Source organism: Cololabis saira, chromosome 4, assembly GCF_033807715.1.
Source record: "Cololabis saira isolate AMF1-May2022 chromosome 4, fColSai1.1, whole genome shotgun sequence".
Lineage (NCBI taxonomy): Eukaryota > Metazoa > Chordata > Actinopteri > Beloniformes > Belonidae > Cololabis > Cololabis saira.
The window spans coordinates 19689380-19717223 of record NC_084590.1 but is presented as its reverse complement, the minus strand read 5'-3'; the positions used below and the strand labels follow the sequence as shown (position 1 = coordinate 19717223).

Here is a 27844-nt window from a genome sequence, read left to right as displayed (position 1 = left end):
CACGGATAACACGTCGTGTTCAATACATTTATTTTATTATGAAATTATTGAAAAGACGTAATTCCCCAAGTTGCGTGTTGCAGTCCAATTGGAGGTTGACAGATTCGCCAACAAAATGTGATAACCTCGACCTAGGCGTGACAACGCAACATTATACTTTCTTTTTTGACGTTTTTTTTAAATACAATTTCTACCCAACACTTAATGACTAATTAACGTGAAGAAGTCATTGGGTTAATTTTTCACCTGCACTATTCAAACAGCACTGCTCCTCAGGATATTAGTACAATTTCTGCTCAGTGTCCTTTTGGTGATTTGTTAAAAAAAAGTGGAACTGGAATTTGTTGCTCACTTCTAAACCATTAAAAATTATTCGTAATGGCTGCATGTATCCATGACCCAGTTTACAGACATTACCAGCGTCTACTTTCCAATCAAGAGATGCTGTTATCCATTTGACCTCGTGTAAATGACATGACTAGTCAAAGAGCCTTCTATCAAAAATCTAAGATTACTTGCGTGGCAAAAAAATCCTTGCATCTTCCTGGACAGGGAGTACATTAATGCTTTACACTTAAGCAATTACAAATAAAAAATACATATTCAATATGCACCTGTATAAGGAAGAAAAACACAAAAAAGGTTTCTTTACAAGTCTGAACTAGAATGCAACTGTCCCCATGGTAAAAAAAGAGAAAAGATATCTATACAAATTCTTATACAACAGTTTGTATTCACATTGCTTTTAATTTTTTACCCAGACTTTTTTTTTTTTTAAACATACACACACAAATATGAAACAAGTGTGAGTTTTTAAATAATTCGTAGACACCATTTGCAAAATGCACTTTGACAAATCAACCTGTCCACAAGCATTAGATGGATTTATCAAAGAAGAGTCAAATATTGACCAAAAATGTTTTGAGTCACCTGTTAATAACATGTACTCATTATGTACTGTATGTTCCCCCCCGAAATCATTACTGTACAATATACTGTTAGTTAAACTGTAATTAAGAGTGATGGTTAAAACATGTTAAAAATAAAGAAAAAAGAAAGTGCCATGGTTTCCCAACTGGTTTATATAACAATTTTATTCCAGATAAACTACACTGGAAATAAACAAAACAAAAAAAGGATCCTTATAGCACAATAGCTGAGGAAACATTATAGTTTGTAACGTCTCAGGCACAGTTCCTAAAGGAACCAGAGTCACTGGCTTAGCAGATGGCTTGTTCTATTCCTGGACTGTAATCTAAGTAGACAGCAACATGCCAGACTTCTCCTGTCCGGTTTCATTCATCATAGTGAAGAGAAGACAAGAACTTATCCACATCCAAATCATGGGGAAAAGAATCAGCAAGTTTCTTCTTCTCCTGTAAAAAGCAACATACAAAAAACCATCAGTTAAGTGGTAAAATAAGTAGTAAGTGTTTACTTTTATCAATGCCAGTAATAACTAACATTAGAAAAAGCAACGGTACAAAATATAATGTATATGATTAATTTGTCACATTTGTAGCCTCATTAAAATTCATTATATAAAATAATAAAATATAAAACCTAAGCATTATTGGTATCCATTGACAAGCTGGTACACCCTAAACCATTTCAGATGCGCTAAAATGTGCTACTGATACTTGTGTTGCACTTACTCTGTCTTTATTTTTGCCTGAAGATCGTTTAGACTCTCTCTTTGCAGAGGGGCTGTCTGTGGGAGAAGACAGTTTGCGTTTCTTACAGTTCTTTGAGCTTCCGGGCGACTTTTCTCCTGCTTCCTCCTGGCGTAGGCTGTCCTTCAGTGGGGTGCCCGTCCTGGCGATGGCAGCGCGTGAAAGAATCATGAGGGTGTGTGCAGCCATATTAATGCTGTTTTCACTCCCAGCTTCACTGGCAGGGCTGCAGCCGGGTACTTCAGGGGTGTTGGGAAGTGTTACATTTTTGGGAGTCCCCTCTTGATCTTTAGGCCTCTTCTGGTAGGAAGGAGTTCTGGGACAATCAAGAGGTGCCTCATAGATATGGCCAGTCCCAGGAACACTAATGTCCGAACCGCTTGCTCCAGCCTTTTTGACTGGAGTGGAAGGGCAGCTGAATCCTTGAATGTCTTGCAGCATCTCAGCTGCCTGTTTGGCCAGAGAGCTCGTCTTCGATGCGGCCTTGGTAGTCCTGGGCTGTGTGTTAGACGTCAGCTGTGTGACAACTGGAGGACCAAAGTCTCTTGATGCTGACGTTGAAGGTGTTGTTGACGGTTGTTGATGCTCTTGCATGCTACCAATTATTTCGTTCTCCTTGTTGGCTGTGACATTTGGTGTATCTTGAGACGGAGTCCTTTTCTCTGTTCGCCCCTCACGTGATTTCAAAGGAGGCTTCTCTGCATGTTCTTTCCTAATGCTCTCATCTTTGTCCTTCCTGCTTCCTGATTTAAGTGCAGAATCAGACGATGATGACCTGGTGGTACAACTATCATTAGCTCTTAATTCATTACTACGTCTGTCATGACTGTTTTTTCCATCAATAGATTTGGACCTTTCTCCAGATTCAGATTTTTTCTCAGTCAGTGAAGCACTGCTAGAACCTGCATTATTAAAGTCATTGTGAATACCGAGCTCCTGTTTCCGGGAGCTCTTTTTAACAGGATCTTTCTTCTCTGTTTGTGAAACAACAGGTTCTTTTGCAAAGCCCACTCCAGCCTGAGGACTTGTTGGACATCTGATAGTCTCTATCCTCCTCTTTGGTTTGTTGCCACCCAAGATTGCAGGTTTTATTCGAGATGCTGACTGTCTCTTATCTTTATCAGTCTGCTGGATGGATTGTGATCTGGATGTACTGGGAGTCACTGATTTGGTTTTGGCAGTTTGGGACTGAACCTTAGAAGCTGAAGAGTCAAAAAATAAAATTCTTTTGTGATTGGGACCTTTTACTACATCCTGCTGGCCTGTGTTTTCAGGTTGAACCACCTCATCAGCCAGATTTTCCTCTGTGCCTAGAATTTAAATAAAACGCATTAAAAAAGTGAGATAGTGAAATCAAAATCATCTGCAATGTATTTGTATATAATGTTTTTAAAGTCAATATATCTTCAACAAGCATGATTTACCACTACTGCACCTGTAACTTACCAGAAGTTGCAGCGTGTTTGGCTGCTTTTTCAGTGGGTATGATAGTTTTCTTTTGTTGTACTGGTACAGGGTTTGGTATATCAACAAGCTGCAAGAATAACATCGTAAGTCTTAATATTCTTAATGTGGAACAGAATGATCAGGTGTTTTATTATTTTTCTGTTTAAAATAGTAAAAAAAAAATACTTCTCAGTCAACAATTTACAATAGTTATTGTACCTGATTGGACACCATCTGGACCTTCCCCACAGTATTTTGTCCCAGTACAGAACCAGGAAGGACCACAGGCTTTACAGGTGATGGTAAGACAACCGCTGACCCTAGAAATAAGAGCACAGAGTTCATTTCTCAACTACACAAAGACAAAAACAACTGCTATTGGTGTCGAATAGTTGCAATAGCAACCCACAGCCGAATGACTCCAACACCACTCCCCTTGGATGAAATTTTGCCAGATTTAGCAGACATTGAAAGACTGTCAGAATGACAAGATTAGTCTTATTTATTGATACCTGAACTTTTAAATCAGGAAATATTAGCCATAGACTCTTTTTGAGTGAGGCGTTTGAATGTCATTGGACTGTAACTGATTGACAAGTTACAATTCTTCGGACACCTTTTCATCGATCCTGTGTTGAGATGATCAACAGCTAATTTTGTGGCAACTGGAGGAAGTGTATGAAACATATGTGATTATATTAAAAGTGATTATAAAGCTATTTGATCGGATAAAATACACAGAATCAGAGGAAGTAATACAAATTTTTCCATCAACAGTTGTGGTGCCATCTATGGATAAAATTTCACAAAAATGAGAGAACTTCCAAAGAATATAATAGTAATTGTCAGTATAATGTTTCATTACATTTTTTAATAATTCCTTTACAGGATATAGGTCAAAGATTATATTTTAGCCATGCCCACAAGTTTTAATGGTGCATAAATGTAAAACAGATATGAGCCACAGCATAAATTATCTGTTATGGTGCATGCTACAATTAGTCAGTCTTGGACTGATTTGTCAATTCTGTAAGCTCTGTCATAGCTCAGAACAAGAATACCAAGATCAGTGGCTTTAGGCCTGAAAGCCTTTGCTGCCAGAACAGTCTTACAAAATCAAAATACAACTATAACACTCCTTGCTACAAAAATAATGTTGTTAGTTTTACCTCTTATCCCAACCAATAATTATGGGATTGATGACAAAAACATCCCAATCTCCCTTGTACCAAACATCATGCACACCTGTTGTTCACAGCTTTAACAGGAACAGCAAGCTTTAATAATCTATAGCCAATTTTTGCATTGTTATAAGACAAGCATTTTGCTCTATAACAGGAAATAACCAGTTGCCTTCAAGTTATTCATTTGAATACATTATATTCAAAATGTTTTATTGTATTTCTTGTTTTTATTCTGTAAGGTGACCTTGGGTGACGTGAAAGGCGCCTCCAAATAAAATGAATTATTATTATTATTTATTATTAAAATAGCTTTTTTTAAATAACTGTGTTTATGTGAATGTATTCTCATTTACCTGCTTTTAGAATTTAAAACATTTTAATAACATTTATAATTTCTGAAAAACAAACAGTTATATCAATTAACAATGTACTTGTCAAATCAAGTTATTGCCCCCCAAAGGCATTCTGTCCATAAGTTTTAGCTAAAGCTACAATCTTTTCAATAAAAACATCATAAAAGCGTTAACATCATTGAATTGTGTATTGCTTCACAAAAACATAAGCCAAGGAAACAAACTGTATCAAACAGGAGGTTAATTTTGTATACAAAGACAACCAGGTCTCACCTGTGGAGAAGCCTTGGGACTGAGTTGCCGTGGTTACCCCAGACTGACTGCTGGGAAACGGCTGCTGCCCCTTTGAGACGCCTGCAGGCAGCAGCACCTGCCTGGCTTGAATGTCCCTAGTTGGGCTGACAAGGAAATAGCTGGCAGGAGATCCTTGGAGGCCAGGGTTAGTTGTGTCTACGGGTAACTGAATTATGTATCTCTGCTGGAATTGTGAAGTCCCGCTTAATGGTGATGCAACTACTGTTCCAGATTTACAGCTAAGAGGGCTGTCATGTGCCTCAGAGCTTTGTAATCCATTTACTGCCTGTGCCACCTCGTCAAAGTTGGCCTTTGGAGTGCCAGGGCCTCCAGGAGACTTAGCTGGAGAATTAGAAAGGTAGATGGTGGGCATTTTGTCCACAGAAATGTTTGAAACTGCCTGATTCAAGGCTGTGCCTGTGGAACCACCTTCATCCTGGTTATCACTTATGATGATCTTCAAAGACACTATGTTGCTGGGGTCTCCTCCAGCCTTGGTTGGGGTGCAGGCGTTGGTGTTTGAAGCACTGGGTGTTCCTGGAACCACGGACGACCCCGGAGAGGCAGGTGTGGATGAGGCAGCTGTAGCTGTAAAAGCTGATGAGGTAGAGGCAACTGTGGGTAATGTAGGTTCAGGAGTGGGAGTTGACGCCGGCGAGGCCATTGTAACGGCCGAGCACACAGAGACAGTTGGACCTGAAAGAGCAGACACTGGCAGATCATGTTCTGCACAGCTTGAAACCGAAGTATGAGGCGGGCTAGCAGCCACTTCAGGAGTGTTTTTCAGCTGAACTTCCTCAGGAGACAAAAACCTAGGCTGATCACTTACAGATGAAGATCGTTCTCTAACAGGTGTCTGTGTTTGCTCATTGTCTTGTTGTTTGTCCATATTTGAGGCCAGTGTTTCTTCTGGCACATCAAATTCAGCAGAGTCCATCGATGAGGGAACTGCAGCTGATTTAGTGAAGGCAGCTGTGGTGGTGATGCTCTCCTGACAGGTGGGCTCTTGAGTGATTAGAGTCTCTAAGGGCAGGGGAAGTGCAACTGGTGGCTCATCAACATCCATTGGAGTTGGACCAACATTGTTATTCAGGAGTGAGGATGTTTCTTTAAAGTTACAGTCGACTGCAGCAGATGAGGGGCTTCTGTGCTCCCGAGGACTCACTAATAATCTGGCTGAGCTGTTCTCAATTCTGGATGATCTGCCGCTAGAGTCAATAACCGTTTTCCTTAACAAGGGGGCACCAGTAGACTTCCTGGTCTTACGCTCCTGTCCAGCTCTTATCTTTAGTGCTGGCGTTGAATCAGAGGGATTTGAGTCTTGGCAGGCAGCAACTAAAAAATAAAACAAACCGGGCTTCATTACAGTATGACCCCACTGAAACTATATTAAAATGTATAGAAGGTATCAAAGCTACAAAAACATGGTGGCAAGTACAAGATGTTGAATATTTCATGATTTTTAATAACAAATATCATAGTTAAACAGTTCTTAGAGTCATTAAATTGCTGGAATGGCAAAACAGAAACAGAACACTACCCACAATTTTATAGAAGGACCTGAAGACCAATGTCTGATCCTTTCTGACACTCTAAAATAGATACTGCAGTTCCATGCCATAGTTGACCACGTGTGTTGAAGCTAGGAATGGGCGATATTTTACCGTTCACGATAAACCGTCCAAAAAATTCCCCACGGTAAGAATTTGTCATCTCACGGTAAAAAAGATAAATTCCTGTTGATGACGTTTTTGTGTAAAGCTGATTTATGGTTCTGAGTTAAATCCACGCACAACGTACGTGAAGGAAGGAAGGAAGGAAGGAAGGAAGGAAGGAAGGAAGGAAGGAAGGAAGGAAGAAAGAGAAAGAAAGAAAGAGAGAAAGAAAGGAGCCAGAAAGAGAGAAAGAAAGGAGCCAGAAAGATGGAAGGAAAGAAAGAAAGAGGGAAATAAAGAAAGGAGCCAGAAAGATGGAAGGAAAGAAAGAAAGATGGAAAGAAAGAAAGAAAGAAAGATGGAAGGAAAGAAAGATGGAAAGAAAGATGGAAGGAAAGAAATATGGAAAGAAAGGTGGAAGGAAAGAAAGAAAGAAAGAAAGGTGGAAGGAAAGAAAGAAAGGTGGAAGGAAAGAAAGAAAGAAAGAAAGAAAGAAAGAAAGAAAGAAAGAAAGAAAGAAAGAAAGAAAGAAAGAAAGAACAATTCAATTGGTGTAGTTTAGTAGCATTTAGTATCTTTTAGAGCAGTGATTTGGCTCCAAAGACTGAATGTGGTGATAGATTTATTGTTACAAAGGTGGAGTTGAATTGGTATTTTTTTTATCGTCATTTTTATCGTTATGGGGATAAATGCCAGAAATTATCGTGATACATTTTTTAGTCCATACCGCCCATCCCTAGTTGAAGCAAATAATTCTTGATAGTGGTATTTAAAACCATCCTAATCTTGTAAACATCAATTATAAACATCTGCAACATAAAAAAAAGATCTTAAAGGGAAGGTTGTTCTATGAAGAAATAAATTCAAAGATCTGCCCTGACCTGTGTAAAATGTGAGCGCTCACGTCTGTGTTGTTTGAAAGTTAAATACCTGGATCATTACTCTGAAGGGCCCGGGCTAAAGGTCCAGCATTGTCATTCTCTTCCTGACTGCTACCGATATCTCCTTCCCCTGTTTCTCCATCAGCGAGCTTGGTTTTCTCTGCAAATATAATATCATAAAGTCTGTTATATCTTGCAATTGCACTGTTATACAAAGCTAAGAAGTCTGATGCTGTAGTTCACTGCATTAATAAACATTAAAAGTAAAGTTAATCATAGTTACGGCAATCAAAGAGGTCAAAGAGAGCCTGAAAAGCTGGATCAGACTCTGTTTGCTCCAAAATGTCATGGATGGCGTCATCACTCATATGAATTTCACTCTGTCAAAGATGTCAACAAATAACATCATGAACATGTGCAAAAAATAAACAATCAGTCAAGTGCTTAGAAAACATGAAATATTAAATTTTTTAGGCAATAACAAAAATTTTAGTTTTTTTAGCACCTGTAATCCCAGAATTTCATCTATGGACTGGTCTGCCTCCATGGTGCTTGAAGACGCCTTTGCTGCTTGGGGTGTTGGTTCGCTGGTACAAGAGATGAAACGGAAAATAAACAAGGATGCCTATTTTCTTCTGAGTTTGTTTAATGCATCAACCTTCACCACAGTTTGATACGCATCTTGGAGCAAAACAGAGATCATCTTACTTGGCAAGGATTTTGTTGATATTTTCCGCAAGCTTCTCTTGCAACGACCTGTCTCCCAATATCTTGTTACGTGCATTCTGTATCAGGAGTTGCTGTGAAGATTGAAATGTTTGGTAAAGTCAGAAAATGCATGTTCTGGAACACCTAGAGACACAATAAACAAAATCTGAGGAAAAACTGAAGCCGATTGCTTTAAATCTCAAGCCTTATTGCATATCAAGCATGCCAAGATAACTACACAAGTGGAACACTTCTTCACATCTTGAAAGTGATTCAGTGACACTGAGCACTGACAGACTTACAGGAAAGTTTTCATCAACGATCTCCTCGGGTTGGGGTTCTGGGTTGACACTACTGGCAGTCACGGTGGATTTGCTTGGGCCACTGGACCCACTCTGAGCACCACTTCTCTTCCTGGGGGTATCCCTGATGGTGGAAGAAGTGCTTAGGAGTAGGTAAACACTACCAGCCTGTCCATAAAGTGCAAACGCTTGGCCCATACCAACATCTCTTTTTATGAGCACTGAGTCAATATACTGGAAAAGCATTGTAAGCATTTGCCCATCTTTTCTTGTGTCATAATTTGTCAAAAATGTCTGCGTTGAAAATTGTCTTTTTTAAAGCACCTTTCTCCTGAGGAAAACTCTGAGTTAAATTTGTGTACTAAGCAAGCAAGGATTTTTAGAGAATGTGGGTTAATATGACAATAGTTTGCCTTCTGCAGTCTCACAATAGTGTTTGTTTAACAATAACTGCGATAAAACATTAATCATCCTTACCATTTCCGTCGACAAGGAGACATTGGACCAGGATTTAGCCGGGATTCTAAAACACTGACATGTACGGGTGAATCCCCTGTAACAGACACATCCCATTACAGGTTCAACAAAAGCTCGTAATTCCACATTTTCAAGCTTAATTGCATGCAAAAACCTATTTGCCTATTTATAGAAGAGGCTGACAGCAATTGAAGAAACTGAGATGATTTAATGTTCATGAGTTCAAACACATTGCAAATGATCAAAGTGCCACTTAACAACATGAAAACAAACTTGTCACCCCAATTAAATAAAAAAATAATTGTATCATACTGACTGGGTGTATTTAGTAATCTGCTGCCGTTGATTTCCAGCTGTGGACTGTTGCTTGCAGCTGTTCTGGTGTGTGGGCCAGTGAAGGACACGGGAGTGGAGTGGCCAAGCATGCAGTGGGAGGTGTAGGCTGGGCTGATGAAGGTGTTCGTTTCAGAGACTGATGAGCACACGACACCACTAGCAGAAGCCACGGTCAGGACGCGCTGCCGAGCCATGTTGGCCACCCCGATGCGCGAACGTGCTGAAAACAACAGGGACCTGGTAAATACACATCCTATATGAACCCTGAGTAAGCAGCGGCACATCTATCGTCTCAAAACTATGATCGTTTTCTTTTGTAGGATATGACGGTGGGGATTTGTACATTTGGTTAATAAAAGTATTTGGTGTTTCCCTTTCATTTGGAGTTTATTGGTGTTGGTTTATAGGAAACTCTTGATGTTAAGCAGACTGTACACATTAAACATCCCAACAATTTCAAGAGTCAAGTGTTGACTTTAAGCTGCGTGTCCACATATTTTGAAGAGCAGTGATGAAAATTTGAAAAAAAGAACACTACAGCAAGCCCTGTGAATCAACTATCACATCACACAAGTAGACATACTCAACCCATACGTTTTCAACCCATGACCATTTTATCCTATCATAAATTAGGCAGTTGAGGAAAAAAAAGGAGGAAAAAAAACCCTAAACATCCTGCTCCTTGAATGGGGTGTTGATTTCTCAGTGCTGTAATCATTATTTCCCTTTTAAGTAACATCACAAATAGACAGTTGAATGTATAACTAATAGTGTACAATAATAACCTAAAAGGCAAACTTACCTCTTTGACTTGCTGATATAGAAGGAGAATTCTGCAAAGATCTAAAATAGATACAAGCAAGAATAATATGGATGAAGGTTATGACCAGTTTCAACGCAAAATGTTTATTAATTTAAATAATAAAACTTGACGTTCATTACTTGATTTGGTTGAGTGTGAAGTCCAGTTTTTTCCACAATGATGTCATCACGAGAGGTACTTCATGACAGGACTCTTAAAAAAAAAAGTAATAACTATCAGCAGACGAAACATATGCAGTAACTAATCAAGTAAGGTTACTTAAAAAAATATATAGATAATGACAGGTATTCCTACCTTTTGTCTTGGTAGCTACATACTCATTTAAAATGGTTGTTAGGCCCTTCCCAAATACAGACTGCAGTGTAGGGAAGACAATGAATTAGACATTACTTTTGTTTAAATAACCTTCATATATGAGTTTGACAGAGAGCATATCTGTGGAAAAGTCACACTTACACTATGCTTTCAGAATAAACCGGGAACCTTCACGCACATGGTCTGGGAATGCCAACCTGTTGCAAACTTCTGGCAACAGGTTGCAATTGCATTATCCTCGATAACAGCACAGAATATTCCAATAAACCCTCAAACCCTTATTTTAAATAATTTATCAACAATCAATACTTCACTATGTCAGAAACGAATTTTGCTTGCTGGCCTAACAGCAGCAAAAAAGATAATAGCAGTAAGATAGAAACCACCACACACGCTTAACATCTCCCATTGGTATTTGACCTTCCTTGAAATTATCTACCTGGAAATATCTACAGCCCGAATCCATAATGCAAAACAACAAAATATTTTATTTTGGTTTATGGCAGCAGATAAAATTAAGTCCAAACTCGAAAGATGTATTTAAAATTGACATAGATTACCTTGGTGCAGCTATCCTTGTCCAGTTTTTGATATTATTATGTTTTGCCTTTGTTTTATTTTGTCCTTTGTTCTATTATCTTTGTAGTATCTGTTTTTCTGCATTACCAATTTATTTATTTTTTTAGGTCCAAGGGGTGGGTTTGGAAGGGGCTGAGAATGTGTTAATGCTCGTTTAAAATCATTGTGGATGCCTGTTTGATAAGAAAATCATGAAAAATAAATAAAAATATTTGATCACAAAAAAAGGAAAAGTCACACTTACAAAAACGCAGGCAGGAATATTCCCGTCATCTGTCGTGTGGTCTGCATATTCCCTCAGGTTGGGGCTCTCATGGATGAGAGCCTGGCTTGTGTTTGACAGTCCCTCTTCCTGCAGGTATCCTGGGGAGGGACAACACTTTCCTTCAGATACAGCTGCACACATGTACAAAACACTCAAGCAGCGAACTGATTGGTGCCCCAAACTGCTGGACAATGCCAGCTTATAAGCAGTACTGGAGTTGAGGGGGGATGGCATCCCCCCTGAAATAAAAACGGTCCAAATCATCCCCCCTGTAAAACTGCCATCCCTCCTTTCCATCCCTTATGTCATTTCATCAATGAATGTGGTTTTACTGCTATTTCAACATTTAGAGTCATCACCAGAATAATAACTTATTTGACAATTTTCACCTGTTTCAAGTAAATTTTCACTTGAAATAAGTAGGAAAATCTGCCAATGGGACAAGATTTATCTTCTCATTACAAGCAATAAAATGTTGTTCCACTGGTAGATTTTTCTACTTATTTCAAGTGAAAATCTGCTTGAAACAGGTGAAAATTGTTGTTTTTTCCAGTGATGAGTCTTGTTTCAAGTGTAATGAGATTTTTACTAAAATGAGACATTTTAACTAGAAATAAGACAAATATTCTTGTTAAGATTTTGAGTTTTTGCAGTGATCCATTTTACTTATCCTGTGAAGGACAGAGTCATATTGATAAGTTCAGAAAACTGTTTTTTATTGTTGTGTTTTGATGTATTTGATGTAAGCCCAGTGGATATTTAAAGCTTACAGAAGGCTGCATTTATCTGCTGCTATGTCATTCCTGCAGTATTTCTGCAGGTGTTTTGGTCAGTGCCATTATTTGTAATATATTATAATATTTGTAATCACCACAAATTATCTGTCCTCATATGATAAAATCCACCACCCCCCTGATTATTTTTTACAACTCGAGTTCTGCTTATAAGCCGTCGCTCTTAGACTTCATTATCTTAGTGGGCTAAAGCTACAGCTTCGCTACCTCCGACTAAACTCACCCAAAACCAGCCGAGCGACGTCAGAGGGGAGCAACATGACAGCCCTGGGAGGTGATTATATCTGTTCAAGAGTCAAGTATCAGCTGCATCATACGGAAAGGGCTCCCAGATATGTGTTATAAGCACAAACACGCAGCATTGTTAATGCTCTGACAGTGAAAGCGACGTCTGGAGTTGTGCAGCTTTCTGAAAAGGCGGGGAACTCAACCATCTAACCCGGAAGTATCCTTTAGCGTGTCCTTTAGAACTGTGGGAATTGTAGTTCTTTTCAAAGAGCAAACTCTTGTAAAAGTTAACAAATTGCCATATGAAAATTTCAAAGGTGTAATATTTGGAATTTGACAATAATATATTCAAATATCACGGCAACAGAATTAACTTAAAATAAGTTGAATTGAATGTTTCTGGCCTTGAGAATCGAGGAAGTGGACTCACTCTGCCCGAGTCACAACCACGAAGTGACGTGACGGCTACGTCACATCTACTCGGGGCGGGAATATCCTGTATGGGGTGCGTGCGTGTGTGTGTGTGCGTGTGTTTGCAGGCATGGCAAAGTTGTTATGATAGTCAAAGCTGCACCTCAGTCAACATCTGCACAGCCAATTGCAAGATCTTCATGACTGCAGTACGTACATCTAAGGTCAGTGAAAACACTGAGACCATCTGGCTGTTTGGAGGTCTAGTTTGAAACTGTCCCAATGCTAAAGTCGTTCGCCTGCATGGCCAGACTGCATGTACAGTGGTTTGATGTCAATTTTTTTTGGGCGGGGGGTGGTTGTTAGCAGTGCTTTGGAGAAGAGCGTTTATAAGTCTTTGCCTTGGGTAACTCCCAAGAGGATGAATGCATCATCTTCTTGTGCAGACCTGCAGATCGTGTTACAGTTGCTTTATTAACCCTTGATGGAGTTTAGCAATGAACTTAAAAGCACAATTGCAGGTTTAGATTAGGCTTGCCACCCGTCCCTTAAAATACGGAATATTGAACCAATACGGACACATATTATGCTCTTATTTATTAATGTCATAATATACAGGTGGAGGTCGGAAAATGTGAATATATTGCAAAACTTAATTCTTAGTAAATTCATCTAAAGGTGAACTAAATATATTATTTCCCACTACATTCAAAGTGAGATATTTAAAGCCTTTATTTGTTATAATTTTGGTGATTATGGCTCACAGTTTATGAAAACCCCAAATGAAAAAATCTCTATATTATGAAATCAATAAACAATTCAATCATCAAAATAATAACAAATAAAGGTTTAACATATCTTGCTTTGCATGTAATGACACTATGTAATATATTAGTTTCACCTTTTAAGTTGAATTATTGAAATAAATTAACTTTTACACCATATTCTAGTTGAATTATTGAAATAAATTAACTTTTACACCATATTCTAATGTTCCGACCTTCACCTGTAGGTTATATTCTACATCTGGGCTGATGGACGTACACATCATGAGAGGATATTTCAGTTGCTAGTATGGTTGGATGTCTGTACAGTCATGCAAGTTAAATGCTATTAAAGCACTTTAAACTTTAAATCAAAGCATTTAGTTTTTTCATATAAAATAAATACATTTTATGCAGTTTAGAAGTTTTGGGGATGTCCCTTTTTTTGGGGTCTGCGTTGCTGAAATCGGAGCGTCCCTTATTTCTATTTCTGAAAGGTGGCAACCCTAGTTTAGATAGTCACATAAGGCTGTTAAACTCAAGAAGGTCGAAAGAAGGTTTAATCAGTAGTACAAGGTGTGTTTCTTAACCAGTAAACTACCTCATACCGTGCAATATTACCTATGCATAATGTGCAATATTCCTTAATCATCTATGTGCAATATTCTTCCATCCAGTCAATTGCAATATTCTTCCACTTATTCATGTACATTATTATTCTCTCATTCACTAATTTTCTATAGTGTATATATATATTTACGTTTCCTGTTTCCCATTCTGTTGTTTACAGTCTTGACTTGTTTACATAGTTTTTGCATGTGTGCACTTTTACGGAGCTGCTGCCTAATCTCATTGTACCAGTATAATGATAATAAAGGCTTTCTATTCTATTCTATTCTATTCTATTCTGTAGTACCTTCTTGAGATATGATATCAGTGTGGCTGATATTCAGTCATTTGGGGCGGATGGGATGCCTTCCTTCCCCACCAATGCCTTAAAAAAGAGGTTTTTAACTCTGATGGACTTCTGATCTTAAACAAGGTGTACCACACCACTCACCTGGCGACCGCACAAATAGACTACAACCCTGACCAAGTAATGTTCAGGCTATAGGGTATCTATAGAACCAGTGTCTTCTATGTCATTAAACATAGGTTAAAGATGTGTTGCAGGATGCCTGACATTTGGGTTGCATAGGACTCTGGGATCCAATCGCACTTCATGAAGTCTCTTTAGCTGTTTTCTGACCCTGTATGTGCAGAAAAGCACGGTCACCACTGCAGAGGTTGGCGCTTGGAGATTGTGTTGGTGTCGGTGTGTGTGAAGACTGACCTGCTCCAGGATGGTCCAGCTGGGTCATGTTGAGAGTCCCTGTCGAGACTAACTTTGAAACAAGTCTAGGACATCCTCTAATCTCTATTTTCATTTAAAAGGTCAGTGTTGTGTTCTGTGCCTGGAGGTGGAACAGACTACTCTGCATATCCACTGTCAGACAAAATGAGTCTGGCACTGCAGGATCTTCTGGTCTGCTGCAGGGGGTTGGAAAATGACAAAGCAACAGAAAGGAAGGTAAATAGTGTGTAAATCTCCGAATCAGGAAAGTGAAATATATTTATTTTAAATCTTTTTCTATCATTTAGCTTATGCTTGTAATAAATCCTGTTTTTGTGGCATCAGAAAGAAGCTGAACGCTTCAGACGGCTCATTCGATCTTCTGAGACTGTGCAAGAATTGGATCGCACCTCAGCACCTAAAGCTAAAGGATCCAAGCAGCTCACATGGGATGCTGTTTTCAGGTAACCCAGCTTTTTAGTGTGGTAGTTTTGTTGACCTGCTTAAAAAGGTTTGTGTTTGTAAGAGATCGTTCTTCAGTTCTGTGTTGTTTTTTGCTTTCGCTGTCCTGTCTTTATAGTTTCTTCTTGCTTATTTAGATCAACCTTGTATTTGCATTCGATTCTCCTCCAGGACATATATTTGTAAAATTATATTTTTTCTAATTTTTGCTTAATCTCATTTTTGCTACATCAGGTTCTTGCAGCGCTATCTCCAGAAAGAGACAGAAAACATGCAGTCGAGTAAATCCAACGTTACAGCAACAACGATGGCCATGCGGCAGAAGAAGATGGCTGAAATCTGCAGCTTGATCAAGTACTTCATTCGCTATGCAAACAAACGTAAGGGCTGTGTCTCAGGTGGATTCACCTGTAGGTGCACGACTTCACACAATTTTAGATGTAGCTATTTTTGTCTCATTCATTCATTTATGGCTCAGTCACCTTTGAAGCAAACTGCAAACTGACAGCAGCAATTGTGAGTATGGCTTGGTGAGGAGGCTGCAGGTAAAGTTTCTGTTTTCCTGCAGGTGGACCTCGTCTAAAGTGCAGCGAGCTGCTGAAACATGTAATGGAGGTGCTGCAGAGTTCATACCACTGCTCTGCTTATGGAGAAAATTATAGCAGCCTCCTTTTGAAGGACATCCTCTCTGTCCGCAAGTACTGGTGTGACATCACTCAACAGCAGTGGCAAAGTCAGTGGGCTATTTTTCTGTTTGTTTGATTCAAGCATTCTTCTTAGATTGTCATCTTATGTGTTTTACTATTCCATTTGTTTAAAGACTGATACAACTAAGGATGGGTTTGTTCTCTTCTTTTTTTGATCTGTAGACCTTTTGGATTTGTACTGTGACTTGTTCAGCTCCTCATCAAAATCCATCAATCGTAATCTAGTGAGCAGAGTCATCCACACAGTGGTGCAGGGCTGCTGCATGCAGGCTGATGGATCCACTGATGCCCTTTTCACTTTCTTTTCCAAAGCACTACTTAATGCCAGGTGAAGCTACTGAAGTATCCTGATCCTGATACATCCTGAATATTTACCTGATTACTTTTGGTTTGGGATTCCAGCAGTGCTTTAGCAATTATTACTTCTGACAGTTGAATTGGTAAACATCATACTCTTATCTCCTTTCGTACGTTTTAGGCAGGAGAAACACCTGACAGTTTTGGAGCATCTCATGTCAGCTCTGAACATCTTTTTGAGATCCTCAGCTATGAACTGCAGGATGAGAGTATGCCGTCTGGGAGAGGAGCTTCTGCCTTCGGTAATTTACGTGTGGGGAGATATGAGGCCGAGTACGTCCCTCAAAGAGGATATTGTGGAGTTCTTCAAGCTGCAGATCTGTGTTCACCATCCCAAAGGAGCCAAGACACAAGACACAGGTTTAGTGACGTTTTATTTATTTATTTATTTTTTCATATAAAGCCGTTTTGTTGCCAGTATTGGTTCAAATCTCCATGTTGATGTCATTGTGCCCAGAGTGCATCTTCAATAAAATAACTCCATGTTTTTACAGGAATAAATGGTACTTAACATGGTCACTCAAATCATAAATACTAACTGTGATGTCCAACTCTAATTCTGCAAAAAACGCTGTGACGACGTGTAAGATGTGAATCCGAATGATTGAAAGAAATGATTGAAAACATAGCAAATGTTGAGAGTGAGACAAATAGAGCTTGTTTTGAATTTGATGGCAGCAACCTGCCTGAAAAATGTTGGAACCTGGGCAGCAGAAGACTGGACAAGAAAGTAGTATTAAAAGAAATATCTAGAGAAGCGTTTTGCAATAACCGAGGTTAACTGGCAACAGGTCAGATATGACTGGTGTAAAAACAGCATCTGAAAGAGGCTGGCTGTCAGAGGTGAAGATGGGTGAAGTTTCAACAATCTGAGAAACAAAAAACATAATAAATTCTGAAAATATATCAAAATAATGTCCCGTAGTTTAAATATGCGAAAACTTGTAAAACTTTGTAAAACTACAGTACTGTGTTCAGACAAATTTAAAATTCATTAGGGAAACGTGTCCTCCAGAAAAAATAGGAGTTAGACCATCCAGGTAGTTATCAGCACTCTGTTTAAAGACTGCGTCTCTGATAGTTTGGGGATGTTTTGCACATCAGGAGAGGAAACATCAAATCTGAAAGGTGCACCCAGGTGCTTCTCAGGAAACGCCTTGCATCTTCCAGCAGGACAATTTTAAACTACGTACTGAATCTATTACAAAAGCGTGGGTTCATAGCAGAAGAGATTAGCTGCTGAACTGGTGTGCCTGCATTGCATACCTTTCCCCAGTTAAAAATGCCTCACAAAGCAACAAATATGACGAACAGGATCCAGGACTGTCGAGCAGCTCCAACACTATATAAGACAAGAATGGGACGAGATTCTCCTCCCAAAACTCGAGCAGTTGGTCTCCTTAGTTGCCAGACATATCTGGACTCGTGTTAAGAGTACAGGGGATGCTACGCAGTGTTAAACATCTTCTTTCTTTAAACATTTGATGTGTTTTCTGTGTTCCACTGTGAATAGAATATTCATGTATGACATTGTTGTGTTTATATTTTACGTAGAGTCTCTTTCATTTGTCTCTTAATCCAAAATCCAATGAAATCTAAGTTTATGGCACAACGTTATCATCTTTTTAGGTGCTCATGCTGAGGACTGGAGCAGGTGGCGGGGTCTGCTGTACAACCTGTACGACGCTTTAGTCAGAGAGATCAGTCACATCGGCAGCAGAGGGAAGTATGTGACGGGAACCAGACACATAGCTGTGAGAGACAATCTTATTGAGCTCACAGCTGACATCTGTCACCAGGTGAGAAGGATATTAGCTCACTCCTGCTCTCGTGCTTTGACTCCAAATCACAGTTGTGAAGGCAGATTTAACTGTACTCGGGACAAGTATGCAATAAAGTAGTGATGCACCTAATGTTCGGTAACCGAAATTGTTCGGCCAAAAATAGCAAAAAAAACACTTTCTGTGTTCGGTGGAATAAGTGGGGAAAAAACCGAACAATTAATAACGGCGTGTTAAGATTACGCAAAAGAAGTCCCTTTCCCATATTAATACTTGTATGGGAAAGGGATTGATTTTCTATTTCTTTATTTTTTGTTTTATCCACTTCTTTTGCACTTTTTTTACAATGCACTTTAATGCATTAAATGCATTTTTTTTGTTTCAAGGTCTATGTTACAATTTTTCAGCAGTCAGTTATAGGCCAAATGTAAGCTCAAAGATGGCCAAAAAAATTAATATGCTAATTTATTTATTTTAAGTTATTGTGCCGTGTCTGCTGGAATATTTAAAAATGCTGGGAAATTAAAAAATGTTCAGTTGTTCATGTTCAAAAAATATTTCTACCTTGTAATTTTGTAAAAGATTTTTTTCTTTGAAAAGCATGCCTAAAGCACATTTATTTGATATATGCAATGGTGAAAAAATTGGCAAAATAAATGAAAAACTGCCATTGCCGTTGACTACCATTGTTCGGTATGTTATTCGGTATTCGGCCAAGTGTTTATTATTATTTTCAGTTTCGGTTTCGGCTACAAATTTTCATTTCGGTGCATCACTACATTAAAGCAACTACAGGCTTGTGCGTCCCTCTTGTTGCAGCTTTTCAGTGACGGCGGTGATGCCTACGCCCTGGAGGTCACTCAGCCGGGCCTCAGAGCCACGCAGATGGGCAGTCCTACCCAAGGAGCGGCCAGCAAGCGACGGCGCATTGAAATAAGCTGGGAAGTCCTTCGTGAGCATTTGCAGCCCCAGCACAACGACTTTGATGTTATACCATGGTGAGAAAACCCCTAACAAAACTCTTCCTAATCAGTAGTACTCAGGATTGAGCATTCCTAACCTGTATTTCCGTCTCCCAGGCTGCAGATCACCGCAGTGCTCACCTCTAAGTACTCGTCCACGGTGCCCGGCCAGGAGCTGGTCCTGCTGCTGTCGGGGCTGTACCAGCTCCTGGCGGAGCAGCGCCGGGGGGAGAGGGGGCTGTATGTGCTGCGCTGCCTGAGGGAGGTGGCAGAGTGCCAGGCCCGCTGCCCACAGAGGGCGCAGATCCACAGGGCGGAGCTGGACAGGCTCTGGGTTCGGATATGGGCCCTTGCGGTCCGAGGAGTCGGCTCGCCCCAGACAGAGTCTCTCAGTCTGGAGCTGCTGGCCTCCATCGTCCACGGTGGGCTGATTAACTTGGACAGAGACTTCTGGAAAATCTTCTCTGCATCTGCATGTAAACCAACCCGGTGAGTCGCAGTTTTTACACTCACGGGACAATCTTATAGTTAGTCTTTACAAACATACTAACAGCCAAGGTGCGTTTTGCTGGTGGGGATGGTGGGGATTTTCCCCTCTTCTGGTTTACACATCCTACCCTCTGCTGAATTATTTTTATCCTCGGTGGGGACAAAATGTATCCCCCCCACCCAAAGTATTTTCACCATTTCATCGTAATTATTAACAAGTAATAACAACCAAAATACACAAAGTCCGTGTTCATTCTGCTTGTGCTGTGATTTTGATACCGGGAGCGAGTCGCGCCCACAGAAAGCAGTTTTATTTTGAAAACCAACCGGATTTTCTTGCATTCCAAAAGTCCGACTTCCGGTCCGCCAAAATGAAAGATACAGTCAGTCAAATGAATGAAAAAATGAAAAGAATCCAGAGCAGCATATCCTCATATTTTACAGGATCACAACCAAAAATCCAGAGAAAAAATGCGACAGAAGATGAAACAAGATCTGACATTGCTGATCGAATGGTGGACAGCAGCATCTCCCCAGCTGAGGAGCTCCCATGTTTTCTGTTAAACTGATATCAAGAAAGAATTAAAAAAAATATACATTTTGTTTATTTATTTTTATTTGGCACATTTAAAAACAATATTAGGAGAAAATATTTCTGCAAATGTAGTGGTTCAGTTCATGTTCAAAATAGGCCTAAGCCTACCGCCTACGTTATGTAGCTTAAGTGTAAGGTTTACACAAGAAACACGTTTTCATATAGCCTATACTGTTGGCCCGCTGTTGTGTGGTAATTTTTCTGAATACAAATATTTCTCAAAATTATTCCCCTCTCTGTTTTTTTCACACATCGCACCCTGCTAACAGGTATTTATGTCCATGTGTATTTACCAAGACCGATTTCTCGATCTCTCTTTAAATTTGTTTGCAGGAGTGCTGCGCTCTGTCTAGCCCAGGCCATGCTTACCTGTCCAGTCCCCAAAAGTGTCACGTCGAGCTCACGCTGGGACTTTGTGGGAGTCACGGAGGGGTGCGCATCGTCTAATCTGAAGGAGAACCTTGTCAACTGGCTGCTGATGAGCGACCAGAGCGACGAGCTGGAGGACAGCAGCAGACCTCACCCCATCATCTGCAGGTGGCCACCGTTGCTTTTCCACTAAAGTTGTCTGATTGCATAATTCTTGAGCCTGGTGGAGTTTCTTCCATCTATTCAGTAGGGGTGGGTATTGGGAAGGACCTCACGATACGATACGCATCACGATACTTGAGCCACGATACGATACAAATTGCGATATCCCGATTATGCGATATATCCCAATATATCGCAATATTCTACATAGTTCACCGAAAACTTTTAAAATGCATTACACATCTTAAAATCCAAGTTGTATATATGTACATCAGATGATAGTGATAATGCATTGGACAGACTGAGTCAAAACAATGTAATTCAAACTTTCCATTTTAATTATGCAACATATTTGCATGAAAAAACACACTGAAACACAATGAAAAGTGCAGTGTGTGCATTATTCTTAGATACAAAATACTCAAAATAAAATGCAGTGTCTCACCCACACTGAAATCACAAAATAAAGTGCAGCTAGGGGTGGGCAAAAATATTGATACGGCAATATATCGCGATACATATATTGAATATCGATATCGTATCGGGAGACTATGTATCGCGATATATTGCCGTATCAATATTTTTGCCCACCCCTACTATTCAGGGATGTGAACTGTAGAGAGAATCAGCTTTAGCATTTAAATGATGATTTTCCTTGAAATGGCTGTTGTTTTTTTTTCCTTGATTGAGAAGTTTGATTGATTGAGAAGTCACTTGATTGATATTGTTTTGTTATGTTTCTGTTTGCAGAGACTTTCCTCACAATCTTATAGCCAGCATCTTGGTTTCACTTACCTTGAAAGACACAAGAGTCGGCCTGAAGTTTCTGCTGGGTCCTGAAGGAATACTAAGGTGAGAGGAATAAAAAAACAGATATTTGTCTCATCATAACAACAACCCTTCTGGGCCCTCCTGCTGCTGAGCACATTGTTTTCTGGGAACATTCGGTTTCAGGCAGGTTGAATGTGATTTCTTAACTCTAACTTTGTGTTCTCTGACTTCTTGAAACATCTGTTATTTATTTATTAAAGTGCCTTTCATCAAGAACAAGTGTTGTCTGGCGGCAAAGACAGCCTGGAGGAGATTGAGAGACTGTACCAACAGTTTAGCCTCAACACGTTGCCGTCAGAGATCCGAGCGGCTGACGAGTCGGTGGCGGCGGCTCCGGCCGACACTCAGTTTGCCGTCGTCCCCGTCCTCAGAAGCAAGCTGGAGCAGTCCATGATTTCTCTGGCTGACGGTCTGCTCAACTGTTACTCTCCCAACGTGAGTCCAGGCTGACGTCTCGGTATATTGGAGCTGTCGGCACTGTGAAGAGTGACCTTAACTCTGACTTGACCCTCCACAGTCTCCGTCCACCCCCGCCGAGTGTCTGGTGCGCTGCTTCGCTCAGCTGACCGGCGTTCTGGCAGGTTACGTCGTGACCGGGTGTTTGAGTGAGGAGGAAGCCTGCCGCTCACGGCTCTTCTCTAAAGCAAAGGTGCGTCAGCAGTAGGGATGGGCGGTGTGGACTGAAAAATGTATCACAATCATTTCTGGCATTTATCCCGATAAGGATAAAAAAAATACCAATACAAAAAACGTCATCAAGGGAATTTTTCTTTCTTTCTTTCTTTCTTTCTTTCTTTCTTTCTTTCTTTCTTTCTTTCTTTCTTTCTTTCTTTCTTTCTTTCTTTCTTTCTTTCTTTCTTTCTTTCTTTCTTTCTTTCTTTCTTTCTTTCTTTCTTTCTTTCTTTTTCCGGAATCCTTTCTTTCTTTCTTTCTTTCTTTCTTTCTTTCTTTCTTTCTTTCTTTCTTTCTTTCTTTCTTTCTTTCTTTCTTTCTTTCTTTCTTTCTTTCTTTCTTTCTTTCTTTCAGGCTCATTTCTTTCTTTCTTTCTTTCAGGCTCATTTCTTTCTTTCTTTCTTTCAGGCTCATTTCTTTCTTTCTTTCTTTCTTTCTTTCTTTTAGGCTCATTTCTTTCTTTCTTTCTTTCTTTCTTTCTTTCTTTCTTTCTTTCTTTCTTTCAGGCTCATTTCTTTCTTTCTTTCTTTCTTTCTTTCTTTCTGGCTCATTTCTTTCTTTCTTTCTTTCTTTCTTTCTTTCTTTCAGGCTCATTTCTTTCTTTCTTTCTTTCTTTTAGGCTCATTTCTTTCTTTCTTTCTTTCTTTCTTTCTTTCTTTCTTTCTTTCTTTCTTTCTTTCTTTCTTTCTTTTTCCGGAATCCTTTCTTTCTTTCTTTCTTTTTCCGGAATCCTTTCTTTCTTTCTTTCTTTCTTTCTTTCTTTCTTTCTTTCTTTCTTTCTTTCTTTCTTTCTTTCTTTCTTTCTTTCTTTCTTTCTTTCTTTCTTTCTTTCTTTCTGGCTCATTTCTTTCTTTCTTTCTTTCTTTCTTTCTTTCTTTCTTTCTTTCTTTCTTTCTTTCAGGCTCATTTCTTTCTTTCTTTCTTTCTTTTAGGCTCATTTCTTTCTTTCTTTCTTTCTTTCTTTCTTTCTTTCTGGCTCATTTCTTTCTTTCTTTCTTTCTTTCTTTCTTTCTTTCTTTCTTTCTTTCTTTCTTTCTTTCTTTCTTTCTTTCTTTCTTTCTTTCTTTCTTTCTTTCTTTCTTTCTTTCAGGCTCATTTCTTTCTTTCTTTCTTTCTTTCTTTCTTTCTGGCTCATTTCTTTCTTTCTTTCTTTCTTTCTTTCTTTCTTTCTTTCTTTCTTTCTTTCTTTCTTTCAGGCTCATTTCTTTCTTTCTTTCTTTCTTTTAGGCTCATTTATTTCTTTCTTTCTTTCTTTCTTTCTTTTTCCGGAATCCTTTCTTTCTTTCTTTCTTTTTCCGGAATCCTTTCTTTCTTTCTTTCTTTCTTTCTTTCTTTCTTTCTTTCTTTCTTTCTTTCTTTCTTTCTTTCTTTCTTTCTTTCTTTCTTTCTTTCTTTCTTTCTTTCTTTCTTTCTTTCTTTCTTTCTTTCTGGCTCATTTCTTTCTTTCTTTCTTTCTTTCTTTCTTTCTTTCAGGCTCATTTCTTTCTTTCTTTCTTTCTTTTAGGCTCATTTCTTTCTTTCTTTCTTTCTTTCTTTCAGGCTCATTTCTTTCTTTCTTTCTTTCTTTCTTTCTTTCTTTCTTTCTTTCTTTCTTTCTTTCTTTCTTTCTTTCTTTCTTTCTTTCTTTCTTTCAGGCTCATATCTTCTTTCTTTCTTTCTTTCTTTCTTTTTCCGGAATCCTTTCTTTCTTTCTTTCTTTCTTTTTCTGGAATCCTTTCTTTCTTTCTTTCTTTCTTTCTTTCTTTCTTTCTTTCTTTCTTTCTTTCTTTCTTTCTTTCTTTCTTTCTTTCTTTCTTTCTTTCTTTCTTTCTTTCTTTCTTTCTTTCTTTCTTTCTTTCTTTCTTTCTTTCTTTCTTTCTTTCAGGCTCATTCCTTCCTTCCTTCCCGCACACGTACGTTGCTCTGCGTCGATTTAACGTAGAACCATAAAACAAAACGTCATCAACGGGAATTTATCGTTTTTACCGTGAGATGACAAATTCTTACCTTGGGGAATTTTTTTGACGGTATATCGTGAACGGTAAAATATCGCCCATTCCTAGTCAGCAGATCATTCACTCTTTCTCCTTTGTGCTTTGATATATTTAATCAGCGCTCCATAGATGTTTGTATGAAGTGTGAATAATTGTATTAATGTTCTTCACTACCAGGATGTGGCCCAGGACTTGAGTGGGTTTATTTCCAGCGTGAAAGTGAAGATGTCGGAGGTGGGGACCATGTCCACGCTGAGATCAGTCATGGAGCTCTGCACTGAGTCCTCAAGCAGAAAAACAAAGGTGACCAAAGTAACCTTCAGGAAAAATAACCCTGATCAGTCACATAAAAAAAGAAAAGAAAAATACAACCGACAAGTTTGGCAGGGTCACCAGATTAAATGCTTGTACGGTTTCTCTCCAGCGTCGCGTGTGTGCCATCTCCTCCAGGCTGTTCATAATGACCCTGCCCGCCATCCTCCTCAGTGACCTGGCAGAAATCTGCAAACTTCTGGTACGTAGCAGTCACCGCTGACCGGGAGATCGCCGTCTCTGGCACGAGGATGTAAAAGTAACAATTCCAGTGAGAACCTTTTCTTCCCGGTTTTCTCCAGCTGAGCAGTGTTTCTAAGAAAGCCAGCGTGACAGACGACAACGAACATGTGGACGATGACTGGGAGACGAGCAGAGTTCAACAACCCGGGGACGACTTCGACCTGTTTGACGACGGAGACGAGTCTCACAGCGGCACCAACGGGACCAATAAGCAGAAGGGAGAAAGCAACGACGCCAGCTCTAGCTCAGGTAGGATGAGATTGTGTCTTCAAAGAATGACCGACACCTGAAATACCTCAGAGATGGTAACGCCAGATATCGTGTGCATTTTATTTCTGCAAGTTGATACAAATTCCAGAGGTCATAATAAAATAAATATGACATGCGTTGGTCAAAATCTGACATAGATAGAATATCGCAGCTCTTTTCTTTTCTTTCTTTCTTTCTTTCTTTCTTTCTTTCTTTCTTTCAGGCTCATATCTTTCTTTCTTTCTTTCTTTCTTTCTTTCTTTCTTTCTTTCTTTCTTTCTTTCTTTCTTTCTTTCTTTCTTTCTTTCTTTCTTTCTTTCTTTCTTTCTTTCTTTCTTTCTTTCTTTCTTTCTTTCTTTCTTTCTTTCTTTCTTTATTTCTTTCTTTCTTTCTTTCTTTCTTTCAGGCTCTTCTTTCTTTCTTTCTTTCTTTCTTTCAGAATCCTTTCTTTCTTTCTTTCTTTCTTTCTTTCTTTCTTTCTTTCTTTCTTTCTTTCTTTCTTTTTTTCTTTCTTTCTTTCTTTCTTATCGCAGCTTAGAGCTCCGGAAACTTTAAAGAGCTTATTTGTAATGTAACATATAGTTTTTCCTGTTTTCAGGCTCATATCTTTCTTTCTTTCTTTCTTTCTTTCTTTCTTTCTTTCTTTCTTTCTTTCTTTCTTTCTTTCTTTCTTTCTTTCTTTCTTTCTTTCTTTCTTTCTTTCTTTCTTTCAGGCTCTTCTTTCTTTCTTTCTTTCTTTCTTTCTTTCTTTCTTTCTTTCTTTCAGAATCCTTTCTTTCTTTCTTTCTTTCTTTCTTTCTTTCTTTCTTTCTTTCTTTCTTATCGCAGCTTAGAGCTCCGGAAACTTTAAAGAGCTTATTTGTAATGTAACATATAGTTTTTCCTGTTGCTCTAAACCTTTAGACCTCAGGCAGCCTGACTAAAGCCTTACTAAACACAAATGGTGACCTGTGTAATACCTGAGTACTGATTTGTTTTTCTCTAAATCACATCATGTTTTAAATATATGATAAAGATATTATCAGTAGGGCTGTTCGATTTTGCCCAAAAATAAAATCTCGATTTTTTTCTCTCAAAATCCGATTTTCGATTACGATTACGATTATTTTGTGAATTGACAAAAGGCAAAGAAATGATTTCAAATATGCTGTTTTTTTATTGAACATTTGCCCCATTGGGCTTTAAGTGCAAACTTTGCTCTTATTAAACCAAAAATGAATGAATAAAGTGCAAAACTCTGTAAAATAAGTTGAAAAAAAGTTTTAAAAAATATAATAAAATATAAAGTTTTATCTCTGAAAACAAAATCAGCAAATCAGCACTTGCAAACATACAGTAAGTTATATTTCCAATTAAATAAAACAAGACATTTTCTAATTAAACTAAACTGGGTCTTTGCATGCTAAATAATAATGCAACCCATGAAGGAGGTAGAGGTGTGTAATGTCAGTCATTACATTTGCTATTCACATTTGCAAGATTTTTGCAAGGAACACGAGCCGGTCTACCGCATCTGGCTTGAGGGATGCCCGTGGCATGTTACAACGCCCCCTCCTACACTAAAGAGCCTCTCCGATGGGGCACTTGTCGCAGGTATTGAGAGGTATTTCCATCAATCATTAATATGGTATCAATCATTAATATGTGTGCAGACAAGGTAAAAAAAAAAAAAGTGAAAAATCGATTTTACGAGTTTCACGTTTTAACATCGTTCTAATTACATAATCGCGATTACGATTTAAAATCGATTAATCGAACAGCCCTAATTATCAGTCGAGTATAAAGTGGCATCATTTCACTTGCATTTGTGAAATGCTTTTGCAAAGACATTGTTTTACAGTTGATGTTCATCAGAGAGATGTCCGGTGTATCGTAAAGGTTGTATCGACCAGAAAGCACAAGGACGCTCTCGTAACAAACCATCGCTCTGTCCTCTGCCAGGTGCTAAAAGTCTGCTAGCAGAGGAGTATCTGGCGCTGCAGGACCAGGCTCTCCTGGCAGTCCTGGAGTTCCTGTGCGAGTGCGGCTCCGTGCAGCCCGTCCACGGCCTGCTCTTTAAACCGCAGGAGGTGCGGCGCAGGCTGCTGCAGTCGGTGGAGCAGATTGACTTCAGCAAAGCCCTGCACCTCAACATGGTGTGTAGCTGCCACAGTAAGGAGGATGAAGGTTGTGGTGAGACTTTAACATTCTGGCTCTCTCTGGCAGTATCTCGTCCTCTTGAAGAAGCTTCCCACTGGGGACTCGCTCTCTCCGGAGGATTTTGATCTGCTGCTCCGTCCTCTAGCGTAAGGAAACGTTTAGTGCCGTCGGAAGAGGGAATTCAGTCAGTCTGTGTCGTGCATAATGAGACATTTGAGTTTGTGTGTGTTTGCAGGGACCTGTGTTCTCTGTATCGTCAGGACCAGGAGGTGTGTGCTGCTGTGCTGCTCAGTCTGCTACCGTCCATAAAGAGCCTGGGAAAAAGCCATCACATGCCGGAGGAGATGAGACACGTTCAGGGATCTCTGCTGAAAGTGGTGGCTGGCTTCTGGTTAGAAGGCCCTTTATCTTTCTTTCTCTCATCCTAAAAACTTAAAACTATAGAAAAAAATCTAGGGTCCACATCCTCCTGATCAACTGTTGTTCTTCATTTATCAGTTTCCTGAGCCAGACGGGCAAATGTGTGCCGGCCGTGCGAGCTGCTTTAGTGCAGTGTCTGGTGGCTTTGCTTGAGGTAAACTCTCGTACATTTCCTGCAGGTCATTACTGTTAACATCCATAAAACGACACTTTTCATTCCACCTGTCTAAACTGTTTAGTACCAAATCTGTCAGTGATCGATATATGAAGTTTTTGTCTTATAATTCTCATTTTTCATAT

At 39.3% G+C, this 27844-nt stretch overlaps 2 protein-coding genes across 2 annotated transcripts in view; one reads left to right on the top strand and one right to left on the bottom strand.

The window, feature by feature from the left end:
* Positions 1-750: 750 nt before the first annotated feature.
* npat (nuclear protein, ataxia-telangiectasia locus) lies at positions 751-12484 on the bottom strand. Its single transcript, XM_061719105.1, has 17 exons — positions 12309-12484; positions 11271-11389; positions 10427-10487; positions 10252-10324; positions 10112-10152; positions 9290-9529; positions 8974-9049; positions 8497-8620; positions 8195-8286; positions 7992-8073; positions 7770-7866; positions 7536-7646; positions 4930-6285; positions 3339-3439; positions 3120-3207; positions 1656-2983; positions 751-1376 (listed from the first exon to the last, which is right to left on the bottom strand). Exons 1-17 carry the CDS (start codon positions 12343-12345, stop codon positions 1296-1298), a joined length of 4107 nt encoding a protein of 1368 aa, XP_061575089.1. The 5' UTR covers positions 12346-12484; the 3' UTR covers positions 751-1295.
* A 352-nt stretch (positions 12485-12836) lies between these two features.
* Positions 12837-27844, top strand: part of atm (ATM serine/threonine kinase) — a 40200-nt gene continuing 25192 nt past the window's right edge. The window contains exons 1-21 of the mRNA XM_061719104.1: positions 12837-12948; positions 14923-15058; positions 15167-15285; positions 15518-15663; positions 15852-16016; positions 16153-16318; positions 16469-16707; positions 17977-18146; positions 18948-19126; positions 19208-19579; positions 20508-20711; positions 21456-21557; positions 21737-21971; positions 22054-22185; positions 24359-24484; positions 24606-24695; positions 24796-24985; positions 26927-27120; positions 27191-27270; positions 27360-27515; positions 27623-27698. Coding sequence (XP_061575088.1) covers positions 14987-15058; positions 15167-15285; positions 15518-15663; positions 15852-16016; positions 16153-16318; positions 16469-16707; positions 17977-18146; positions 18948-19126; positions 19208-19579; positions 20508-20711; positions 21456-21557; positions 21737-21971; positions 22054-22185; positions 24359-24484; positions 24606-24695; positions 24796-24985; positions 26927-27120; positions 27191-27270; positions 27360-27515; positions 27623-27698 — 3213 coding nt within the window. The 5' untranslated portion in view covers positions 12837-12948; positions 14923-14986. The remainder of the gene's footprint in view (positions 12949-14922; positions 15059-15166; positions 15286-15517; positions 15664-15851; positions 16017-16152; positions 16319-16468; positions 16708-17976; positions 18147-18947; positions 19127-19207; positions 19580-20507; positions 20712-21455; positions 21558-21736; positions 21972-22053; positions 22186-24358; positions 24485-24605; positions 24696-24795; positions 24986-26926; positions 27121-27190; positions 27271-27359; positions 27516-27622; positions 27699-27844) is intronic.

Bases quoted from the DNA above. Each gene is read 5' to 3' on its own strand.
- npat (XM_061719105.1), bottom strand. From the start codon at position 12,345: ATGTTGCTCCCCTCTGACGTCGCTCGGCTGGTTTTGG. The intron at 10,153-10,251 runs GTAATGAACGTC...TATCTATTTTAG, and splicing joins TTCACACTCAACCAAATCAA to ATCTTTGCAGAATTCTCCTT. The intron at 8,074-8,194 runs GTAAGATGATCT...CTCTTGTACCAG, and splicing joins ATCAACAAAATCCTTGCCAA to CGAACCAACACCCCAAGCAG.